Source organism: Notothenia rossii (genome assembly GCF_949606895.1).
Source record: "Notothenia rossii genome assembly, chromosome: 2".
In the NCBI taxonomy this organism is placed as follows: Eukaryota; Metazoa; Chordata; class Actinopteri; order Perciformes; family Nototheniidae; genus Notothenia; species Notothenia rossii.
In genome coordinates this window covers 8,411,527-8,432,766 of record NC_136904.1, presented here as the reverse complement: position 1 = coordinate 8,432,766, position 21,240 = coordinate 8,411,527, and the positions used below count along the sequence as shown (strand labels likewise).

The window sequence follows — 21,240 nt, the reverse complement described above, 5'->3', positions numbered from 1 at the left end:
TGTGTGTGTGTGTGTGTGTGTGTGTGTGTGTGTGTGTGTGTGTGTGTGTGTGTGTGTGTGTGTGTGTGTGTGTGTGTGTGGTACATTTGTTCATGTTTCTGTAATCTTTCATTGTGTAGGTCGGTGGAGCGTTTGCTCCTCCTCTGAAGGATCTGTGCCGGTTCCTTCAGGAGAACCCCGAGTACGGAGTCCCTCCTGAATGGGCTGATGTCGTCAAACAGTCGGTGAGTCACTCGCTAACAAATTCATCCAAACTCACTGGACTACGACGTGTCAGCAAAGTGTTTTAACCGTGTTATCCAATACTCTACAACAGCTGTGATGAATGTAGGATGGGTTGCAGGGCTGTCGTATCGGACTGCTTTAGTTTGAGCTAGATGCACCTAGAAGATTAGCAATGTACAGTGTATGCGTCTTTTCATGTACTGTGATTTGCAATGAAGGATCACCTCTAGCTGTGCTGTGTATCTCTGCTCACCCTGCATGTATTCCCTCCACATTGTCTCCAGGGTTACCTCCCAGAGAGCATGTTTGACAGGATCCTGACGGGACCCATCGTTCCTGAGGAGGTGAGCCGGCGTGGACGTCGACCCAAGAACCCTCTGGCTAAGGCAGCAGCAGCAGCAGCAGCAGCTTCAGCTTCAGCCCCAAACCCCGCTGCCATGGGCCTGAACCCCCTGCTGGCCAACGGGCTGCTCTCTGGGCTGGACCTCAGCAGCCTGCAGGCCTTCCAGCAGAACCTGCAGAGCCTCCAGAGCCTGCAGCTCACCGCCGGCCTCATGGGGCTGCCGACAGACGCCAGCAACCTGGCCGCCAGTAACCTAGCCGCCATGTTTCCCATGATGCTCTCTGGTATGGCCGGATTGCCTAACCTGATTGGCATGAGCAGCCTGCTGGGGAAGCCGGCTCAGGAGGGCGCAGGAGGCTTGGAGGAGAAGACAAAGGGAAGCGGTGCAGCAGGAGAACCGTCTGCCTCCAAAGCCTCAGAGCCCAGAGGAGAAAGGACAGAGGGCTCAAACTCCACTCCTTCCTCCACTTCCAGCTCCTCTTCCTCCGCCCCACTAAGTGCTTCAGCTGCCTCTTCACTGTCTCTCAACCCCTTGTTACTCTCCAGTATGCTTTACCCAGGGATGCTTCTCACTCCAGGCCTTAACCCCCCCACACAGCCGCAGAGCTCTAACTCTGGCCCCCCCCTTCCTCCTGCAGGCTCTTCGCAGGAGATCGCTCGGCTAGCGGCACAGAGGGACGCAGAGGAGGATGACGAGGCATTAGATGAGGATGACGAAGAAGAAGATGACTCAGCAGAACAGAAGGAGAACAGTGGTCCTGACGGTTCGAGGAAAGCTGAGTCATCTTCCTCGGAGTCCGGGAGCTCCTCTTCATCGGATGATTCAGACTCCAGTGATTAGGACTGATCCTATGAATATAATTATAAATTTATTTATGTATCGCCTAGAAATGTACACATATATTCACATATATATGGATTTTCCAGCACTTATGTTGCGATTTCTTTACATGTAAATACAAGAACTAACAAAAACGTTGTGTAAAAAAAGACCACAAAAACCTTTAAAAAAAAAAACGTAAAACTGACTTAAAAAGAACTGAAATAAAATGTCAGTGTTTGTTCACAAGGTACAGTCTTGTTTTGAGACATTTTGCATGTCAGACTTTAGTAGATTTCTGAACTCTGTGAACCTGTACCACCCGTATGTACAATTGCAACAAAAAAACGGCATTATTGTAATTATGTCAGGATTTAATTTTATTAAAAAAGTGAAACTACATCAACATGCTCGTTGAGCTGTACTATTAATATATTTGGATTGTTTGGGGCCGGGGGAACGAGACTTGACAAACACTTTTCTTGTAAATAGTCGGTACTTTTACAGGTTCGTTGACACTTATGCTTTGCAGATCATACGTTGGATATGTCAGCAATAACTTGGGCAGCTAATGAATGTCACTGAAGCTGTAGATTCTGTCTGCCATGTTCCACCCAGTGCACAACTCACCTGTCATATCACGTCGACTTCATTTCTGTATTAGTCCACATCCTTTTTGGAAACAGTTACCTGAAGCTCACTCTTTGCGCTTCACTTTGGGGAAATCTATGGAAGTATTATGTTTTCAATCCGCTTCAATCTGTCAAAATGGATCGTAATTGAGATTTCAGTTTTCACATTTAATTTGAGAAACATGTCCCGAGGCGCACTTTAGCTTCTGACAGCAGGTGAACACGCTCACACATGTTAATCATGACTTAGTGTCAGTCTAATAACGCTGTGGGACAAAACAACCTTTTTACTGTGTGCCAAAAACTGCCCTCTGACCCTCTGAGGTCCTCCTTTAGTTTCTTTTGAAAGAATTCAGGATTACTACCACCCCGGCATATTTGGCTGCATCTTACCTCAACTGTTCAAATGGTCTGGCTTCACTGTGCAACTGTGCATGGGTGTGTGTTATTGCTGTCCATGTACAGAACATGATGTCCTTGTTTCTGCTGGAACGTGTTTGTCAGAGGCTGTGTTTTTTTACTCAGAGCTTCCACTGTGTTTTCCCGTGGTTTCACCCCTCACCCCGTATCTCCTGCTTCCATCACTTCCAGTCTGAACGCTGTGTATTAAGGGGGAAACTGCAAAGCCCTGACCAGTAAAACACGTTGACCTTCTAACCTTAGACATTTGGAGGACAGACCTTTTGATTCTGTGTACTTTGGAAACATACAAGGCACAAGCACAAAACAGTTAAAGTCCCCCGCTAAGATTGAGTATTATCCTTTAGTGCCAGACGGGTCCGCTTCAGGAAGGGCTCGGTAAAAAGCAGCTTGTGTTGCTGGGAGTTTGCAGCTTCTTCATGTATTTGTCACTTTGTCTCGGATTGTGTTCTGCTGATGAATGGAGCTTCAGCTAGATGTAGAAGTGCCCTTATCCTGTACCTCACGCTCGCATTCACCTCCCGTCTGACAAACACCTCTGTGCTCCACGCTTGTTTCGTCTATCGTCGTCCCTGCACACGTTCAACCAGGATACACATAAACACTGGAGTTCACTCAAAGCCGAAGTACCTTTTTGTAAATTCTCCGCTTGCTCTAGGACTGCTGTTACACAGCGGACTGTTAGACACACGTTTCAAAAACATTTCTGAAGTGAGGCTTTTGTTCTGCCTGGGTACAACAGAGCCCCTCTGACTAACTCAGTCTGTTTAGCTCTTCAGTATTGCTGTAGCATCGTTCTGTAGTGGGTGAAACCACGAGCTGCCCCTCGACTCAAGACTTGTATTAATTTCTAATGTTGCTTTCAAGTGATTTCCTTGTATGCCTGTTATATATAAATATATATATAGACCTCGTCATGGGTTTTTGCTTGCAATGCAATTTGCTTTTTTTTAATATTATTACTAACAGTACAGTATTTTTCTATGTCTGAGCAAAGATCTTAAACACGCCACTGTCAGTTTGTAAATCTGCACCTCTGCTTTCTTTAACTCGTAGTGCCCTTATGCAAACACCCAGCCATTGCTATTCTGCTGTAGGTGATACATTTTCTTTTTGTTGCCCCACAGCGATGGGTTAGCGGATTGTTAGGACACATATTGGGGGGGGGGGGGGGGGGTAAAAGTGGTAGACATAAGATTGGACTGCTTATTTTTCGCTTGTTTTATTTTATTTTTAGGTCGTACTGTACAAGGACTCCCGAAGCACTGCTAGTGCTCAAGAGGGGGTATAGAATCTGCGTTAAACACGAGTAACAAAATGACCAATATGCAAGAGGAATGACAGAACACACTACTGCTGTACAGGGGGGGGTATTTCTGTTCCATGTAATCACTGAGATGGCAAAACTAGCATCGTTGGTTTTGTATTTTGCTTTCAAGCTTGATAATATCCTAAATGTCACTCTGGTCAGTTTTTGTCTTTTTTTTTTTCTTTCATTGGACAGTTGTAATATTTGCAAGTTTTGGTCTGTGTATTCAAAATAATTCTTTATGTAGTGCAGGAAAACACGTCTTAAATTCATTTGTAATTTATTGGATTACTTTCTATGAAGTTCTATAGAGGAAATTGAGGTTTAATTATTTTTATTAAACATATTCTTCTGACTATCAATTAAGTGTGCCTGTTGCTTTGTCTGGGGGCCTTTTTCAAGACATCAGGAACTCTCCTCACGTGTGTTCATTTATTCACTTCTGATTTGTTCCTTTTCACTGCACTCAGCAGACTCGGTGGGAGAGGACGGGAAAGTATGTTCTACTTAACTTATAATAAAAGCACTTCTTAAAGCTTTTAAATACATAAAATTCACTAGTGATGAAAAATAATCTGTTCTTGCTTAAATTGAAGGTATCTAAAACCTTACTTTGTATGTTCCGTTGTTCTTTTTTGAGTAAAAGATAGCTTTTTGCACAAAATGATTTATAACTCAGGAAAAAGTTGCTGACACATCAATTTCAGAGCGCGAGTAGCAAACAAGGTTATGTGTTATCCTAGTTCTAACCGTATCTGTTGTAATACAGCATTCAGTAGAGAAGTAATGCAACAATCACAAAACACCTAATCCAAAATCTATCTAGAAATATGTAATTGGTTGCACATTTTATAAAGTTGAATCATCCATCATCTACTGGTGTGATAAGAAAGATCCATCGGAACGTTTCCAAGATTCTTTTCACAAACAAAACGAGCCTAAAATGTGTTTTGCCCGGACATGAGTGCATGAACAGATCCCATCTTTATTACAGCAAAGAGTTGACATGTTTTCCTCTTGGATTTTCCTGTGTTCTTCTTCCTCTTGGTGGCGCTCCTGTTGTTCCTACAGCTGTTCACACTTCAGAGCAACACCAGAGACATGTCGGGGCTTGTCTAAATAATGTGAACTTCCTCACTGTGAGTAGCACGTGAGCACTGCTGCAGCCGGACACACACTTAAAACACACACAGAGCTCAGAGCACAGGACCCAAACTGGATTTTAAACCATAAAACCCAGAGTGACCGAGACTGGTAAGTGACTTTGATCCTCGTTGTATTGTACTTCAGTCAAAAGTTCAAATTGAATGACGTGTTGCATGAAAAGTCAGCTGTTAGTGATCATAACTAAATGCTGCAGCACCGACTGACTGGAGGTTAATGATTGACTCCTTTTAAAAGGCTCTAATGTAGCCTGTTGTATTAATAATACAAAATGTGTTCAGTTCAACTACGGCAACATTTAAATGCCTATCACGTGATGGAAAGTGAAACTCAGGCCTGTTTATGATGAAACTTCTGTCAGTGACCAAAACAGGAAATAGGTTTAAACCACTTGCTTGTGCTTTCTCGCTGTAAGTGTATTTCTAAAACAGAGAACACAATCCTAGTGTCAGCTTTATTTTATGGACACTTTATTTCCATGTATTCACACAAAAGAAAGTTTGAGGAAGATGATGATGTATGTATGACAACGAGAGGTTGCATCAGTCCAGTTTTCTGTAGGAGACATGTTTCCTTTGACTCTTGGCACTGGCAGTCTATTTGTAATGGGAAATTAACTCATCTATTGATAAAGGAGGGAAACAAATAATGTGTTTAAGAACCGAGGCATTTTCAATTGGAGGCTCTCAAGAATGCTACAGTCCGTGATTCAAACAAGTAGCTGCTGACACTAGAAACATGTAAAAAGAAAACACGTGTTATTTGACAGGTTAAAGGGATAACGTGACAGAATTACATGTGGTTTACTCTGCTGATTTGAGAAATTGCAGTTATTGTTGCTTCTGATTTTAAAGTGAATTGGGTGAAAGCTTTTTTAGTCCATTAACCTGCAGCTCTGTGAAGATGTTAATGCTCATTCAGAGAAAGTGCGTGAGGCCTCAAGACGAATCTGTTGGAAACACGTGAAACTTTGGTGAAGAAGCAGATTTTTTTAAACAAGTCTACAATGAGGATTATTGTGGTGTCTCACAAAGCCTGACTTGAGTGCAACAGTAAAACAATGTCACCTTACTTGACCCTAAATGATAAAACACAAAAATCATTTGAATGTTCAGATGTTGGGGGTTTTCTCTTTCTCAAATGACGATACTTGATATCACATTCACATTTTGTTGATAACGTTTCTAATGTTTTGGCCATGTCTACATACCTATATAACACAGGCTACATCGTTCTTACATAATCAACTTAAGTAAAAAAACATCTTATTGTTATTCATTTTCTCATTTTTTTTAATTTGCGTTGCATTTCATATTGAGGCAATCCAAAAATGACGAGAAATGATCAGATTACATTACTTTATATATTTTGAAACTCAGATTAGTATACTTGTTAAAAAACAAGAGTAACTTTCCTGACCCTGATCCTAGCTCAGTATTGTGCAATCTCTCGATCCCTGCTTCCACATTCTCTCTCTCACACACTAACATACCCGGTGTAAAATGATAGTTTACTTTAAGATCATGTTTAGTCGTCTCTACATTGCTGCTTCAGACTGGGTTCTTCTGATGAGTGTCTACAGCAGGGGTGTCCAAACTACGGCCCAGGGGCCAAATGTGGCCCGTAGTTGATTTTGAATTGGCCCGAAGCAAATTCTAAGTATAATGGAATATAGCGGCCACCTGAAACGTGTGCTCTTATATTGTTCTTCTTAAATATATATGTACAAATCCCACTTTTCAAATATATTCTGTCAATTAATAACCAATAACTTATTGACAAAACACGCTTGAAATATACCCTTTTTATTTCCCCTTATTACAGTTTTTTGCAATTTGACTTCTGTTTTAAGGGATGAGCTGCCAACAAAATAAACAAAACCCCATCGAAAACTCTGATGCGAGTCTCTTGAAAATGTGGTGCAACATGAGGCCCTTTTGCCCTGTATATGAGTGTACAGGGCAGATGTTGTTTGTTCCCCAATAGTTTTGTACATATAAAAACGCCACTGCACACATGTGTCTGTGGGAGGTCTGTGGGACCCTGGATGATAAACGGCACACGTGGGAGTGAAACAGAGCCTCCATTGAGACAGACAGAGGAGGGAACACACTCAATGTGGAATGTGGGAGGTACAGTAGGAGAAGGCCTTTTCTTATTAAACTCAAAGTAAAAGTACCAACAGGCCAGGCTGGGGGGGGGGGGGGGGGGGAGATCAGTTTTCACATAACTGAGCCTATGACAAAAGCTGACTGAGAACATAACAATCAGTTCAGAGTACAATGATCTTAAGCTGTCTGACAGACACACGACTTCTGTCTGAAATGTTCCTGTTACGCTCTCAACACGCCATAATCACACTTTATAATACATTTTAATTTCACATTAAGGTACCTTGCAAGGACGGAGCAGTACTCCATGTTTGGGAAGCTTTCCCATCTGAGGTGCAGCAACATGTGACTCATCACATCTGTTGATGATAAGAGTAATAACACTCTCATTGCTGTGTGATAAATATAACGCATGGCAGTGGATAAGCTAAGCATGCACACTGGAAGCAGGAAGCAACAGCTCTGGTCAAAGTTTTAAAAAAACACCCACCGACACACTTCTGACATCTTTTAAATATTATTTGTACACGTGTTAACATTGTAAAAGTTGTTCACAGGGAGTCCCGTGATATAACTATGTATTGGCTGGGCCACTGACTTAGTAAAGGAGGGAACAAACATTTCAAGGTTTGTTCGTTTGTGTTTGTGTCCCATGTGTGAAATTAAGAGTCAATTGTAGGCGGAGCTTTAGAAAGAGCTACTTCACCGACACCACCTATGTTTCTTTGTGTTTTTGGTGTGTTATGGTAAACCTGTTTTCTTTTTGTGTAGCTTCTTTTAAAAGTAGAATCAGACTGAAAAAGCTAGGAAACTAAGAAAATATGAGACATGGAAGAAAGAGCCTTATAGGACAAGTCAAGGGAATTCCATTAGTTTTTTTATTTTGCATATTGAGAATTTAGGTTTGATTTATTCTCAAAAGTCTGATGGTAATTCTCCTCATTTTGTCTTTTGTTCTCAACATTGAAGTCTTCCTCTTCTCATTATTTTCCCTTATTCTATTAAAGCTTGATTTTATTTACATTAGCAAAGCTCTTAGTTTAAAATGCCTCTAATGTTTTTTTATAAAGCACTTTAAATTGCCTTGTTAACATGTGCTATATAATAAACTTGGCTTCTCTAATGCCTACGTGGCCCTAATTATTTACCGTTTAATATTATTACAAATTCTATTTATTTAGTGGTTGACAAACCTGAGGAGCTCAACCAGATTGTACTTCGTTGATAGTTTGTATGTTTCCTAATCTGGTGTTTTTAATGTCCTTGTTTAGGTTCCTGCTCTGACTCATCCTGTGTGAGTAAAGGTCACCATGGACAACGGTCCCCATGGTAACCAGGGACGATCGATGTTTGGCCCGAGTGACCGACTGACCGCTGAGTTCAGGTTAGACTTTTAGTTTTTTATAAAACCCCTGAATAACAACGTAACCTGCCGTTAGTATACAGAGAGACATGTTAACAAAACTATGACTGATATTTACAATAAACCAGAGAATTCAAAAGATTCAAGACTCAAAGGCTTTATTGTTATACAGCAGGCAGCAGCTGCAGTGTAGTTATGGTAATGAGAATGTTACGTCCCAGTTCTCTGGCATATATTCTGAGGACAACAACGACACAAAGTCCTTTTAACATCCCGTTGCATGTGACATACTGTAGTAACCACAACAATGCTGACATCACTGTGTATATATATACACACACATATTAGTCTTATTTATAGAGTTAGAGAATAATTAGGAAATTGCAAAGAAAACATTATTTGTAATTAATCAAATAAAATTCAAACACAAACATACCTAAGGACAACATGTAATATAGTGCAAGATTATGTTGCAAGACCAATTTTCAAGTAATGCAGATGAAGCAAACTGTATACTGTACATGTCAACATTTGTTTACAATCAGCTAAACGTTGCAAAGAAGGTTGTAAGTGACCAAGTAAATACAGGAGTCTATATTCACGTAAATATAATAAGATAAACAAATGTACAGTGAAATAAAATACAGTTTACTGTAGTGATAAATAAATAGTGAGGATGCTGCCTCAGTAGAATTACTGCAATATACACTCTTTTTCAATCAGGAGAGACTTATTAAAACCATTAATCATCACCAAATTTCATTTAACACCCTTTCAAACTGATATTGTATCAGACTACTGGTATACACGAAAAACTGCAGTAATTGGGAGGGATGAAACCCTCTTTAATGGTCACACATGCAGAGCACACACAGTGAAATGTGGCCTCTGCATTTAACCCATCCTAGTACCAGGAGTCTAGCACTAGAGTATGTATGTATGTATGTATGTATGTATGTATGTATGTATGTATGTATGTATGTATGTATGTATGTATGTATGTATGTATGTATGTATGTATGTATGTATGTATGTATGTATGTGTGTGTGTGTGTGTGTGTGTGTGTGTGTGTGTGTGTGTGTGTGTGTGTGTGTGTGTGTGTGTGTGTGTGTGTGTGTGTGTGTGTGTGTGTGTGTGTGTGTGTGTGTGTGTGTGTGTGTGTGTGTGTGTGTGTGTGTGTGTGTGTGTGTGTGTGTGTGTGTGTGTGTGTGTGTGTGTGTGTGTGTGTGTGTGTGTGTGTGTGGGGGGGGGGGGTTGGAACATTTATTAAAATGGGCACGAAATGATAGAAATGTGAATAGTCTTTGGCATTAAGACAACACGTGGATATCATCTATCTTAAGGGGGAGGTGCAGGTATTGTGGGACGTTCATGTAATGGTTTATAAGCCTGCAGGTTTGCATTGAGACAAAGGACTGTTTAATTATGTTCAAACTGTATGTTTAGTTAATTACACTCTTTACATTATTTGCAATTGCAGTAAGGTATGGGGCTTTTAAATACTTTCTGTGGCCTTTTATTTATTTTTTAGATGTTTTCCAACAAACAACTCTCTTTATTTAACCACTCTCAGATAATGAAATGTAAGTGTAATGGACCGTGCCTCTCTAACTGCTCTGGTTTTCTGGTTCAGGGCCTGCTGCAGAGATCCAACCGACGCGATTGAAACCAGACTGAAATTCATGCTGCAAACATTTCTGCAACACCACAGGGACACGGCAGGAGGCGAGAACAACCGTAATCCCACATATTAAAGGATCCTAAAATAATAAGATAGTATGCTGAATGTTAGGAATACATGTATAATGTAAGCTCTCACCCTGATGTAAAGGAACATGTTTCACCTTATGGTCAATATTTCTGAAGGAAAAATTATTATGGCTTTGACAATACTACTGGTTTTTAGGCCAGAATTGTATGTTGGGAAATGGCAACGATGCTTAGTTAAGACAAAGCCGACCACATTTAATATTGACGGTTTCTATCAGAAGCAACCATTTCTGTTTTGGCACCGCACTGTCTGCTCATCTAGTATTTTAAACAGTTGTGAAAGGTACATATAAAGTATATATATATATTACCTAAGTGTATTCACCTTATGCTACTATGGATTTCTACTCCACTACATTTTAGAAGCCATCCTTGTAATTTTTACACTACATATTTGTAAGCTGTATTTCTTACTTTATATATTAATAATACAAGTTAATGAAGTCACTATTGTTGCCAATTGTCGGATATGATCTGGTGGTGTTGTTCACAGATCTAGCAGCAAAGTCCTGCTGTGCGGCAGCGATATGGTATTACAGGATCCTGGAGAACATCCTCAGTCAGGAGAAGGAGAGGCTGGGCATCGAGGACGACCCGGTGAGTGCAGCGCCTTCATGTGGCCACAAGAGGAACTGCATGCAAAGAGTTATACTACATGTTTATGGCATTTAAAGGTCACCTATTATGCAAAATCCTCTTCTTCATGTCTCTTCTACATCAACATGTGTCCCCTCTTCTTCATGTCTCTTCTACATCAACATGTGTCCCCTCTGTGTAAAGAGATTCTGAAAGTTTCAGGAAAAAAGATTCTCTCTTTTTGTCCTGATCCATTTCTATAAAAACCTGTCTGAAAATGAGCTGATCAGATTTTGGCAACTTTATGATGTCATAACGATGCTTTGGCTTGTGTAACCATTAGTTAGCCAATCAGCAACCAAGGTAACCCCCCCCCCCCCCCCCCCCCCAATTTATCACCTGAATCTCCTCCTAGAGCAACATTGTGTTCTTTTTAACCAAATCTCTCTCAGAGGGGCGTGGGGAGGGGCTCCTTATTTTTCATCTAAAGTAACAGACAGAGAATCAGCACTTTGGAAACAGGGCTGAAACAGAGGGGATTATGGGTAATGCTGCAATGATCTGTTTGGTGTTTGGAGCCAAACACTTCAGAGACATGTTCTGTATATATCTGAGACCTATAATATATTAATGAGAAACAGTATAATATGGGACCTTTGACATCCTAATGTGCTTGTTGGTGTTAAAGTGTGCGTCTCAGGTCCTCCTGGAGCTGGATCTGTTTCAGCGCTGCCTGGTGGCCTGTTGTCTGGAGATTACCTTGTTCTCAAACAGTCTACCATACGAGTTCCCTCTGCTCCTTCAGGTCCTCACACTGGCTCCTTACCACTTCATCAAGGTGTGTTTCCAAGCTTCGTGCTGCTCACAGTGGGAGTTTTCCTGACTATGTGTACATGTTTGCATGCAATTAAATAACTTCATAATAAATAAGAAGTGAAGGACTAAGTAAATGTGTTATGATTTGCATTGGCTTGTATGGAGGTCAATTGTATTTCATAGACAAGCTCTACAGCAGAAAATATGTTTACATTTCTGCCTCATGGGAACTCTTGAGTTCTCTGAGTTTCAGTCACCAAGATTTTTCTATTATTTTCTAGTTTCTCATCTGGTTTATGTTTGAACACCACCTCTTAACTTTGAGAATACCTTCATCCCCCATGTATGAGCCCTTCATGTTTATTGTTTTTAGATATATCGTGCAGTATTATATTGAACACTGGGTGGCAGTCATTAGACGCTCAGAGAGTTCTATATGGGGGCATAGAAGAAAGAAAATGGAGTTGGTATTGAATGGTATTTGTGTCTGCGTGAGATCACTACCACCTACCTATGTTCTAAGGCAAGGCACGTTTATTTATATAGCACCTTTCAGCACAAGGCAATTCAAAGTGCTTTACAAAATGAAAGACATTAAGAGCAGTATGAAACATATTATAAAATGGCATTTAAAAACACTCATTTAAAAGCAAAGATATAAAATGGCAGAAATAATTTTCTATGACCTCACTTTCTTTCTGAAATGAGCCTTTAGTTATTTATAAGTGTTTCATGCTATACGAACTCCCCTTTGGAACATTTTAATCGGACCCCATGGTACCTTTTAGTTTTCGCCGAAACTATTCCTCTTTTTTTAAATGCACATACTGTAGTTAAGTTTAACTTGTCTTTCTAGGACTTTTTTTGTCTAACTCCAACTGGAAAAGAGAACATTGTAATACGAGAAAATCGCCTTTAAAACACATTTTGGTTTCCCTGTGTTCTGACAGGTGATCGAGCTGGTTCTGCGGGCTGAGAGGTGTCTTCCCCGCGATGTGGTCACACACCTCGCCCAATCAGAAGAGAGAGTTCTGGAGAGTTTGGCCTGGACCACAGACTCCCCGCTGTGGAAAGCCATCAGAGCCAATGAGGGCCATCTGCCCACCTGCCAACAGGTTGGCAACAACACACACAAACTCTCTACCTGGCACCAGGAGTTTGTCAAGATTTAATACTCGGGGTTCTTCCAAGGTGATGCTGGTGATATGATTATGAATTATGTTTCTATCCACTCAACAGGTGATGCCTCCTGCAAGAATTGAAGGTCAAAACCAGGCAGACTTTCAACCTGACAGAAACCCACCTGGAGACATGCCAGTGGAGTTCAGTTTCGGAGCTGAAACTTCTTCCAGCACTGACCTATCAGCTGAAAACAGGCCGCCGAGAAGTAAATCCCTCCACCTGTTCGCTCGCAAGGTAAGCAAACATCCCACAACACGACATTGTCCCGGAGTCAACAATGGCTTTATGTCTTCTCTTTCCCTGGAAAAAACCTGCCTCTCCAGAGCCCAACCACTTCTCTACCAATACATATAAATAAAGCACCTGGTCACTGAAGCTGCTTTCAAAACCAAAGCATAAAATCTACTTAAATTATCTAAAATAATGACAATGAATAATGGTAAATGTTCTATATACAAACGATAAATAGCTCCAACAAGCAGCAATCATTTATAGAAAGGAAGAATGGAAACTTTTATAGTGAAGCAAGCAAATAGCGACAGACTACATCTGTACTAGGGCTGCACTTAAGCAATAAATAAACACATTGTTGTCAATTCAATTCAAAACCTTTATTTATTCAGGTGAAAACCCATTGAGATCATTGACCTGTTTTTCAATGGTGACCTGCTGAAAAAAAAAAAAAAATTGTATTAAAATAAGTAGCCTATTTACAGTAGAATTTAAACAAAAATATATAAATGCATTATTTCCATTCCAACTAAATATCAGAGGATGCAGGAACTCGTGCTTCGGCGGTTGCCACATGTGTTCGGCATGACTTTAAAACCTGTTTACGTCATCTTTTTTGAACAAACGTACTTCCAAATAAAAGAATTGCTGTTGTTTTTACATACGATATATCATGCAGCCCTGATCTGAGCTGCTTTACTGCCTGCAATGATGATGAACTGTGTGTTTCTGGCTCAGGTGTACATGTTGATGGGGAAGCGTCTTGAGAAGCTTTGTTCCACGCTGAGCATTTCTGAGGAGCTGCGTCTGAAGATCTGGACGTGTTTTGAGCACTCTCTGGTTCACTTCACTGACCTCATGAAGGACCGACACCTGGACCAGCTGCTCATGTGTGCCATCTTCATGATCGCTAAGGTGGGCTTTAAAACATCCTATGGTCATTTGTAGGGATTTAACGAGATATCGAATATCGCGGTAAATAAATGTCCCAATACCGTCGTGAGACTGACAAAATATACCGCAATGTTTTAATTTTTTTTTATAATTTAAATTTTTTTAAACCTTTATTCAACCAGATGGTCCTATTGAGATCATCAATCTCTTTTTCAAGGGAGACCTGTCCAACATGGCAGCAAGTAGGTTACAACATGAACATAAAACAACAGATAACAGAACTACGGCAGATATGTAATATTTAATGCAGCCGAACCGTGTATTACAATACCGTTATGTGATGACTTCCAAAGAGAAAAGCAAGCACACTCGGAATAAAGTATTACTGTATTTTTAAAAAACGTTTTCAGATTTCACATCACATAAACACCAAATCCCAGCATGCATTGCGGCTAAACCATCCAATCATTGAGCTGAGGATCTTGCCTATGTCTGTTTCCGGTTTCGTTTATGACCGATGTATTTTGTTATACACACATACCTTTACATTTACATTTTAATTTGCATTAAAGTACTTCGTGAGGCCTTCTAACATGTTTTTAAATATAAATACGGTTGTAGTTGAAGAGTTTGTAAATTAACATGAACCGAAGCTGTTGCCTGGCAACTCAATCGCACAACGTCACGTCCGTTAATTCCACATCCACATGCATGGATTAACATCGATTTAATACATTAATGTAGCCTTTGTTTCTGCTAAAAGAGGTGTCGACCAGCTGGGGCAACAAGAAAATCTGCGTAATCGAGTGTGACTATTAAAAAATAAATCATTACGTCGGGGTAGCATTTGCTTGGAATTCGCGGTTATTTCTCCACTGGTTAACATGGGTTAACAATACCGTGTAACTGTCACGTTTGAAGGGACGAAATCGTGACATCTTCACGTCTCCCAGCATGGTAAATCGTCACATGTTCACGTCTTGCCGTGATACCGGGTTGAACCAATGACTATCTTAATGTATCGCTTTTTACAGATCACCAATATGGAGATATCCTTCAAACACATAATTCATTGCTACAAGTCTCAACCACTTACAAGCAGAAGTGTAAGTTTGTTTATTATTCATCTTTACCCAAAAATAAGAAAAGTGCATATGCATAGAATTGAAACCCCTGTCATCTCAGGCAGCTGCTTAACAAATGATTATTCAAACATAAAATGTGTGACTAATGTTCAATAGTTGGGAACTCATGAAGACATTTTCTGCCGTCAGGTCTGCAAAAGTGTGCTGATTTCCGGACAAGACACGGAAACACTTCTCAACGGAGACAACAGTAAGACACCTTTTGTAGGAAACATACAGTACATATGCATGCAGCAGCAGAAGTAATACAATTTAGCTATTTTACGGAGATTAAATGGTAATGTTGAAAAAGGAAATGATGATACATTGTGTTGTAAAACAATATACACTACGATTAGATTACATTATGCTTTCAATTTGCAATCATGGACACATCCTTTTAAATCTGAATGAAACAGCTTCAGAGCTTCATTATAGCACTATTGTATAACATTCATCATCTCACCACAGAAACTCACCGTATGAACTCTCCATCATATCAATGTTTTAAGACAATGTACTGTAATTCCCAATTGAAAAGTGAGCATTTATCTGATTTACTACAGATAATGGAGACCCTGCTCACGGTTTCCCGACCCCTGACTCCCCATCGTCACATTACCCCCCCGCTCAGGAGGAGAGGGTCAATCTGATCCGCTTTTACGAAAAAATCTACACCGGGAAGATGTACGACTGTGCCGACCAGTTTGACCCAGCCTCTGGAGTAAGTGACCATTTCATGTCTCTGAATTTGACCACATTTTGTTAAAGGTCACCTATTATGCAAAATCCACTTCTTCATGTCTGTTCTCCATCAACATGTGTCCCCTCTGTGTATAGAGACTCTGAAAGTTGCTCTCTCTTTTTGTCCTGATCCATTTATATAAAAACCTGTCTGAAAACGAGCTGATCAGAATATTTATAATTTATCCCCAGGGGTATTGGATTTTGTTGCTCCATTTTATAAAATAAATAAGATTAAAAATCATAGAGAAGTTCATAACAAATCTGCACCTTTTGGAAGAATACATATATAATAAAATATGTTAAAATGTATATAATAAAAAAGTATAGTATTATTGTATTGAGTATTACACAGTTGATTAATTGCCGGTTGCATATAATATAATAATACTCCATATTGCACAGATCAATAATTATTGCTCTATTTAACACACTCTGTGTCGCTCTCACAGAGAGACACCCCCCCTCTGTCTCCTTACCCCATGCAGGGGAGAGCAGGGAGAGCATCTCGTCAAAGCCAGCAGGTCTCCAGCAGCCTCCTCACCTTCAACTCAGAGACCCCTGGAGACCGAGAAGAAGGGGAGGATGAAGATGGTCCTCCAGCTCAGAGGCTTCGTGTTGCCGAGTCATTCATGCAGAGGCGACTCAGGAGTATGGTGAATGATCGCGAGGCTCAAAGAGACCGGGACCAACCATCAGTTTCACAGCCTGACCTGCACTAAGTCTCACTCTGAGCTGCTTTAACTGTGGCAGCTAGAGCAACTTCACAGATATAAACAAAACAAATTCCTTTAGGCAAAAATCTGTCAATTCGAAGTCTTGTCCGTGCTAAAATTAAGTCAAAGTCAACTTTATAGTCAATCTTAAAATATGTTTGTACACAGAAAGATCGAAATACTGTTTCCCACAGTCCCGAGGTATAAAAAAACTCACACATTAAAATTCAAGAACACTCAATCATTTACAAAAAAAACACAAAAAACAAAATAACCGTTCACTTCAAGTATGAAAAAGATGTGCAAAATTATCCATAGCAGCGTAAAAGTTACTGGTGCTGGATTTTTTTTTTTGTCGTGTCTGTGTGATGATGAACATGATGTCCTTTTGCTCTTATTGCACTATTTCATACACTTTCTGTCCTTTAAGAATGCACGTAATCCCTCCGTTTAATGCCTAAAGTAAAAGACTGCTGTCGTCCTGCGCTGCCCCCTGGTGGAGGTTTTTGAATTTGCTGAAGAGTAGTCTCCAAAGTGCTCAGGTTACTTTCCTTGGAGTCTGTATGAGAACTGTAGTTAAAACTGTGGGACTAACTTTTCTTTCCCATCAAATGGGGACGGGCATAATGCAAAGAACTACTCGTGTCTATGGTAGGGCTACAGGATGTGAAAACAAAATGTTGTGCCAACAGTGTTTTTATAAAAGTGACATTGTTGAAAGGGGGAGACAGAGGGTTTCAGGCTGTATTCAAACTCAGGTCCTTCACATAGGTGTGTGTCTGTCTAACTCTAACCTTAACTCCAGAATAAAGGCTACCCGCTCTACCAAGTGAGCTATACGTTAGCGCAGACTCATAACATTGCAATGTGACATGCAATAATTAGAGGAAATATCATGGAAGCCTTATCATTAAGAAATACATTGAATTGATCATGGTGTCATTTTTTAAAGAGGATTCATACCAAAGGGATTTGTTATCATGTCAATAGAAGTATGTCGTTTGTAGGACGGGATAGATATTTTCACATGTTTTGTCTTTTCCAAATATTGCACTTTCTACTTAGTCCAATTTTGATAAAATGTAAATTATTGTGCAATCCTATGTCCTTACTGAAGACTTGATTTTAAAGGGCTAGATTTTGTATTAGATGAAGAATTATACTCTTGTATGTCACTTTACATTTCTTTCATGGGTTTTTTCAGTTTTATTCAACAATGATGATTTGTCGCATATATATATATATATTTACAGCTGTCTAACCATAACTATCAGACATTCTTTTCTGCTTAATCTGTTGTCTTTTCAAGCATTTTCAAAAGAAGTCGGTCTAACCAAAATGCATTTACCAATAAACAATACATTTTACAATATGTTTTGTATGTTTCTTTATCAGTTTTGTTGAATTAATACTAACAGGTATTCTTAAATTGTCACAGGCATATCAAGCATAGACTGGATTCTGTTAAATGCCCACTTTAATCTCTATTCTCTGGTTTATATACTCAGTGTCATGGCCTCACTCTGCTAGGAAAGCTAATGAGAAGCAGATCATTTATATAGTATAATCTGCAAATTAAATATCATTTTCAGCTTTATTTCTCCCATTCCACCTTGTGTTTACCAAACTAATGATGTACAGTGTGTGTATCCAGAGACCCATTAGACCTGAAAATAAGAATCTGCAGAATTAATAAATTCCTCTGACTGATTTAAAGCAGAAACTCCCAGCAGATCCATTGTTGGTAACCGTGGCCGTGATCAACACACAAACCCTTCCAGTGTTTATCTGTAACCATGCTTCGGCACGCTACTGAGTTAATTCTCAACCAATGTTGCCTGGGAGGTAATAACAAAAAGGGCGGTGTGGACAAAGGCTTTCTGAATAACAGTCAAACTCAACAGGAAGTCTTGAGGTTGCCATAGAGAACAAAGGCACCTTAGCCCACAACACTCACACAGGTCTTAAGGTTTCGACTGTTTCTTACACACAACACGACTACTCAGCACACTGTAGTCGTTTTTTCTTGCCAAACCATGGGTTGCAACATGAGCCGGGGGGACACTACAGTGGTGGACCCTTCTGAAAAGCCAGAGGAGAGGCCAAAGACTTCCACTTCCACCAAAGAAGAAGCCACAACGGAAACAAATGGGAATACAGACGAGGACAAGGGTGAAGAAATGGACGATGCAAGCTGATTGCTATCTTTACAACTCATCCTTAACTCTACTCAAAGTAAGAAATAAAAAAGGTTGTCTCCTTCCTTTATATAGAATTCACATTAAAATGTCTCCTCATTTTACTTATCAGCCGACTTTGACCTTTCATTGTTTGCAATTCTTTCAAAGGAATGAGATTACAGTACCGTGCCATAAAGAGAGCAATTTATGACCATCGCATTGGGGTCACTTTGATACAATCACCTCTGTAACTTGACCGCCATGTCTCTCTGAGGCTATCTGACATGACAAATGGGCTGTGTGGTGACTGAGATGGTCTGTGTATGTGTGTGTCGCTGTGTGTACAGATTGTCCTGTCCGGGGTGAAGGAGGGCCTGTCAGCAGGAGGAGGAGGCGACGCTGCACTACTGTCCATCAACCTGTGTGTCAACTGGGCCAGCAACACAAACTAAAACACACACCGGAAGAATTATAGCTATGTTCATACTCGAAAAAAATGTTTTTGTGTTGAATACACCCATTCCAATACTGTGTTCTGTACCTGTGTTGCCTTTATATTCTTTTCAAGCCTCTGTTTAGATCTTTTTACGGCCCTCTAGGGTGTTTTCTTTCCTTTGTTTGTTTCCACAGCCGTTATATATGTTCATCCTCTGATGCGCTCACACACCTCTGGTCAGAGCTGATAGTTACAACACACTCTTTCAAACGCTTCCAATTGTGCTGCAGGCTAAAAACAGCAACCCTTTAAGATAGTCAGCTTATGCTTCAGCTGTGGGTACCTTGCAGCTCAGACACAGAGTCACAGATAGTGAGTGCTTTACACAGAAAAATAGGAAATGCTGCCAAGAGTTGGGTTTAAAAAAAATGGTACAAGTATTTTATGGTTTGAGTGCATGGGCGAGCACTGCTGCAGTTCCCTGTGCCGCCACCAGGGAGCAGAAGTGGTCTTTACACGCCGCTGTGAGACATCCGAGGCGGCTCCATTTGCTGAAGACATTTAATCTGAAATATAGGTTGTAAATGTATTACCAGCCAGTGAATGGAGCTGGAATGGAATAGCCATTTCACAAAGCCATATCAAAAATACTCATCTCAGAGGCAGAGGGAAATTACATGAAAATATTACCATTATACAAATGGAAAGTGTGATTGAATAATGTGCTGGAGAAGATAAATGAAAAGCACTTTGTTGGAAAAACGTGGTACTAAATAGGTTTTTAATTTCAGTCGTGGGATAAAAGAAGCACATTTTTAGCCCATTTCACTGCCAATTGATTCGTGTTTCCACATCTGCAGATAGGGGGGCCTTATCGTCTCATTATCAGTTAATTAATATGCATGCACATATGCCAATTATTTCCTCTGCCATTTAGCAGAAATGAGACATTGATGTTTTAATGGCGCAGGAATGGATAACTCCTCTGTTGCTTTAAAGGCAGGCGCATTGATTGACATAGCTGGGAAATGTTAAGAGGGACAATTGAATTAAGAGCAACCTGAAACACTTGATTATTAGATTAATAGCCTCAGCAGCTCAGCCAGTTTCTGCGCCTCTCCAGGAGCTGTTTTTATGAATATATATGTAAAATATATCTACCAATGAGAAACATTTCATTTGAAGGACATGCAGAAAAGCAAGCTATTACTTCCCCCTGTGCCATGACTATTAAAAGGCCCAAGGCTATACCAAGTGAAGCAAACCCGAGATGAAAGTTATATTAATCATTATTCGCTTTACTGTACTGTGCACGCTGAATTTATGTCCACGAGTCACAGGCCAGTGTTGTGTGCCAGTAAAATAGGCGATATTATGGAAGGAAGCACTATTGACATTTTTCATTTCTGCATAAATGCTCCCGGTTGCACGTTATGCCCAAGGCTGTTTTTGTCTTTATCAGTGCTCTTTGAGTTCAATGCCATAATGCTATAATGTTGCAGTGATTCTGTATGATCAAAACAAAAAAGGGAGAAAACACAGCTCTTCCGGCTAAATCCAAACCTCGATCCATGACGTTTCCACACATAAAACATCACAGAGGACAAACACGTGCCACCGGGGGCCGCTGCTTACAGGACTGTGCCAACAAACCAAAAAACTGAAAATGAGAAGGGTAACTAAAAAAAAAACTCTCTGGGGTGTAATCTACTTACTCAGTAATAGAGCATATGTGAAATGTATAATGGGCTGCTACAAATATTCACAAGTAGTGCTCTTATTCTCACAGAGCCTCTCTTTAAAGATGTGTTCTTCACAGGGTATCTTTTGTGAATATATGATCAGAGGCACGGCAGCCCCGCTCTTTAATCTTACACTGGCCTTGAAGAATGTCACTGATTCCAACCACCACCACCCCCCCTCTTCCACCCCGCCCCCCCCCCCCCCCCCCCCCCATCACCACAACTGCAGGCTACAGACATAATCATATTCACACGGCGGTGCAGAAATGCATCTGTGGTTGTTTAGAGACACATTGGTTGCTTTATTACGAGTTCAAATGATATATATGTTCATAAAAACTTGTCCCAAAGTGTAATTTAGGACTGGTTTATGAACAGTTAACTGAACACAAATGGAAAAAGGCTCGTTCAATGAGCTACACACTTTAAAATATGTGTTGT

The 21,240-nt window shown here is 40.3% G+C and overlaps 2 protein-coding genes across 11 annotated transcripts in view; both read left to right on the top strand.

Moving 5' to 3' along the window:
- Positions 1-4,111, top strand: part of chd9 (chromodomain helicase DNA binding protein 9) — an 87,503-nt gene extending 83,392 nt beyond the window's left edge. For all 8 annotated transcript variants that reach the window (XM_079664431.1, XM_079664433.1, XM_079664432.1 and 5 more), the window contains 2 exons: positions 120-224; positions 510-4,111. In XM_079664431.1, coding sequence (XP_079520557.1) covers positions 120-224; positions 510-1,409 — 1,005 coding nt within the window. In that variant the 3' untranslated portion in view covers positions 1,410-4,111. The remainder of the gene's footprint in view (positions 1-119; positions 225-509) is intronic.
- A 298-nt stretch (positions 4,112-4,409) lies between these two features.
- Positions 4,410-17,811, top strand: LOC307028980 (retinoblastoma-like protein 1). 3 transcript variants are annotated; one of them, XM_079664444.1, is made up of 12 exons: positions 4,416-5,003; positions 8,296-8,408; positions 10,022-10,113; positions 10,652-10,755; positions 11,423-11,572; positions 12,501-12,665; positions 12,790-12,966; positions 13,702-13,878; positions 14,892-14,963; positions 15,132-15,192; positions 15,548-15,705; positions 16,178-17,811. In XM_079664444.1, exons 2-12 carry the CDS (start codon positions 8,335-8,337, stop codon positions 16,445-16,447), a joined length of 1,500 nt encoding a protein of 499 aa, XP_079520570.1. In that variant the 5' UTR covers positions 4,416-5,003; positions 8,296-8,334; the 3' UTR covers positions 16,448-17,811. The 3 variants fall into 3 exon arrangements, with proteins under 3 accessions (XP_079520571.1, XP_079520570.1, XP_079520569.1); XM_079664443.1 differs by having other exon boundaries at positions 4,427-5,003; positions 10,022-10,125; XM_079664445.1 differs by lacking the exon at positions 14,892-14,963 and having other exon boundaries at positions 4,410-5,003; positions 10,022-10,125.
- Positions 17,812-21,240: the final 3,429 nt, after the last annotated feature.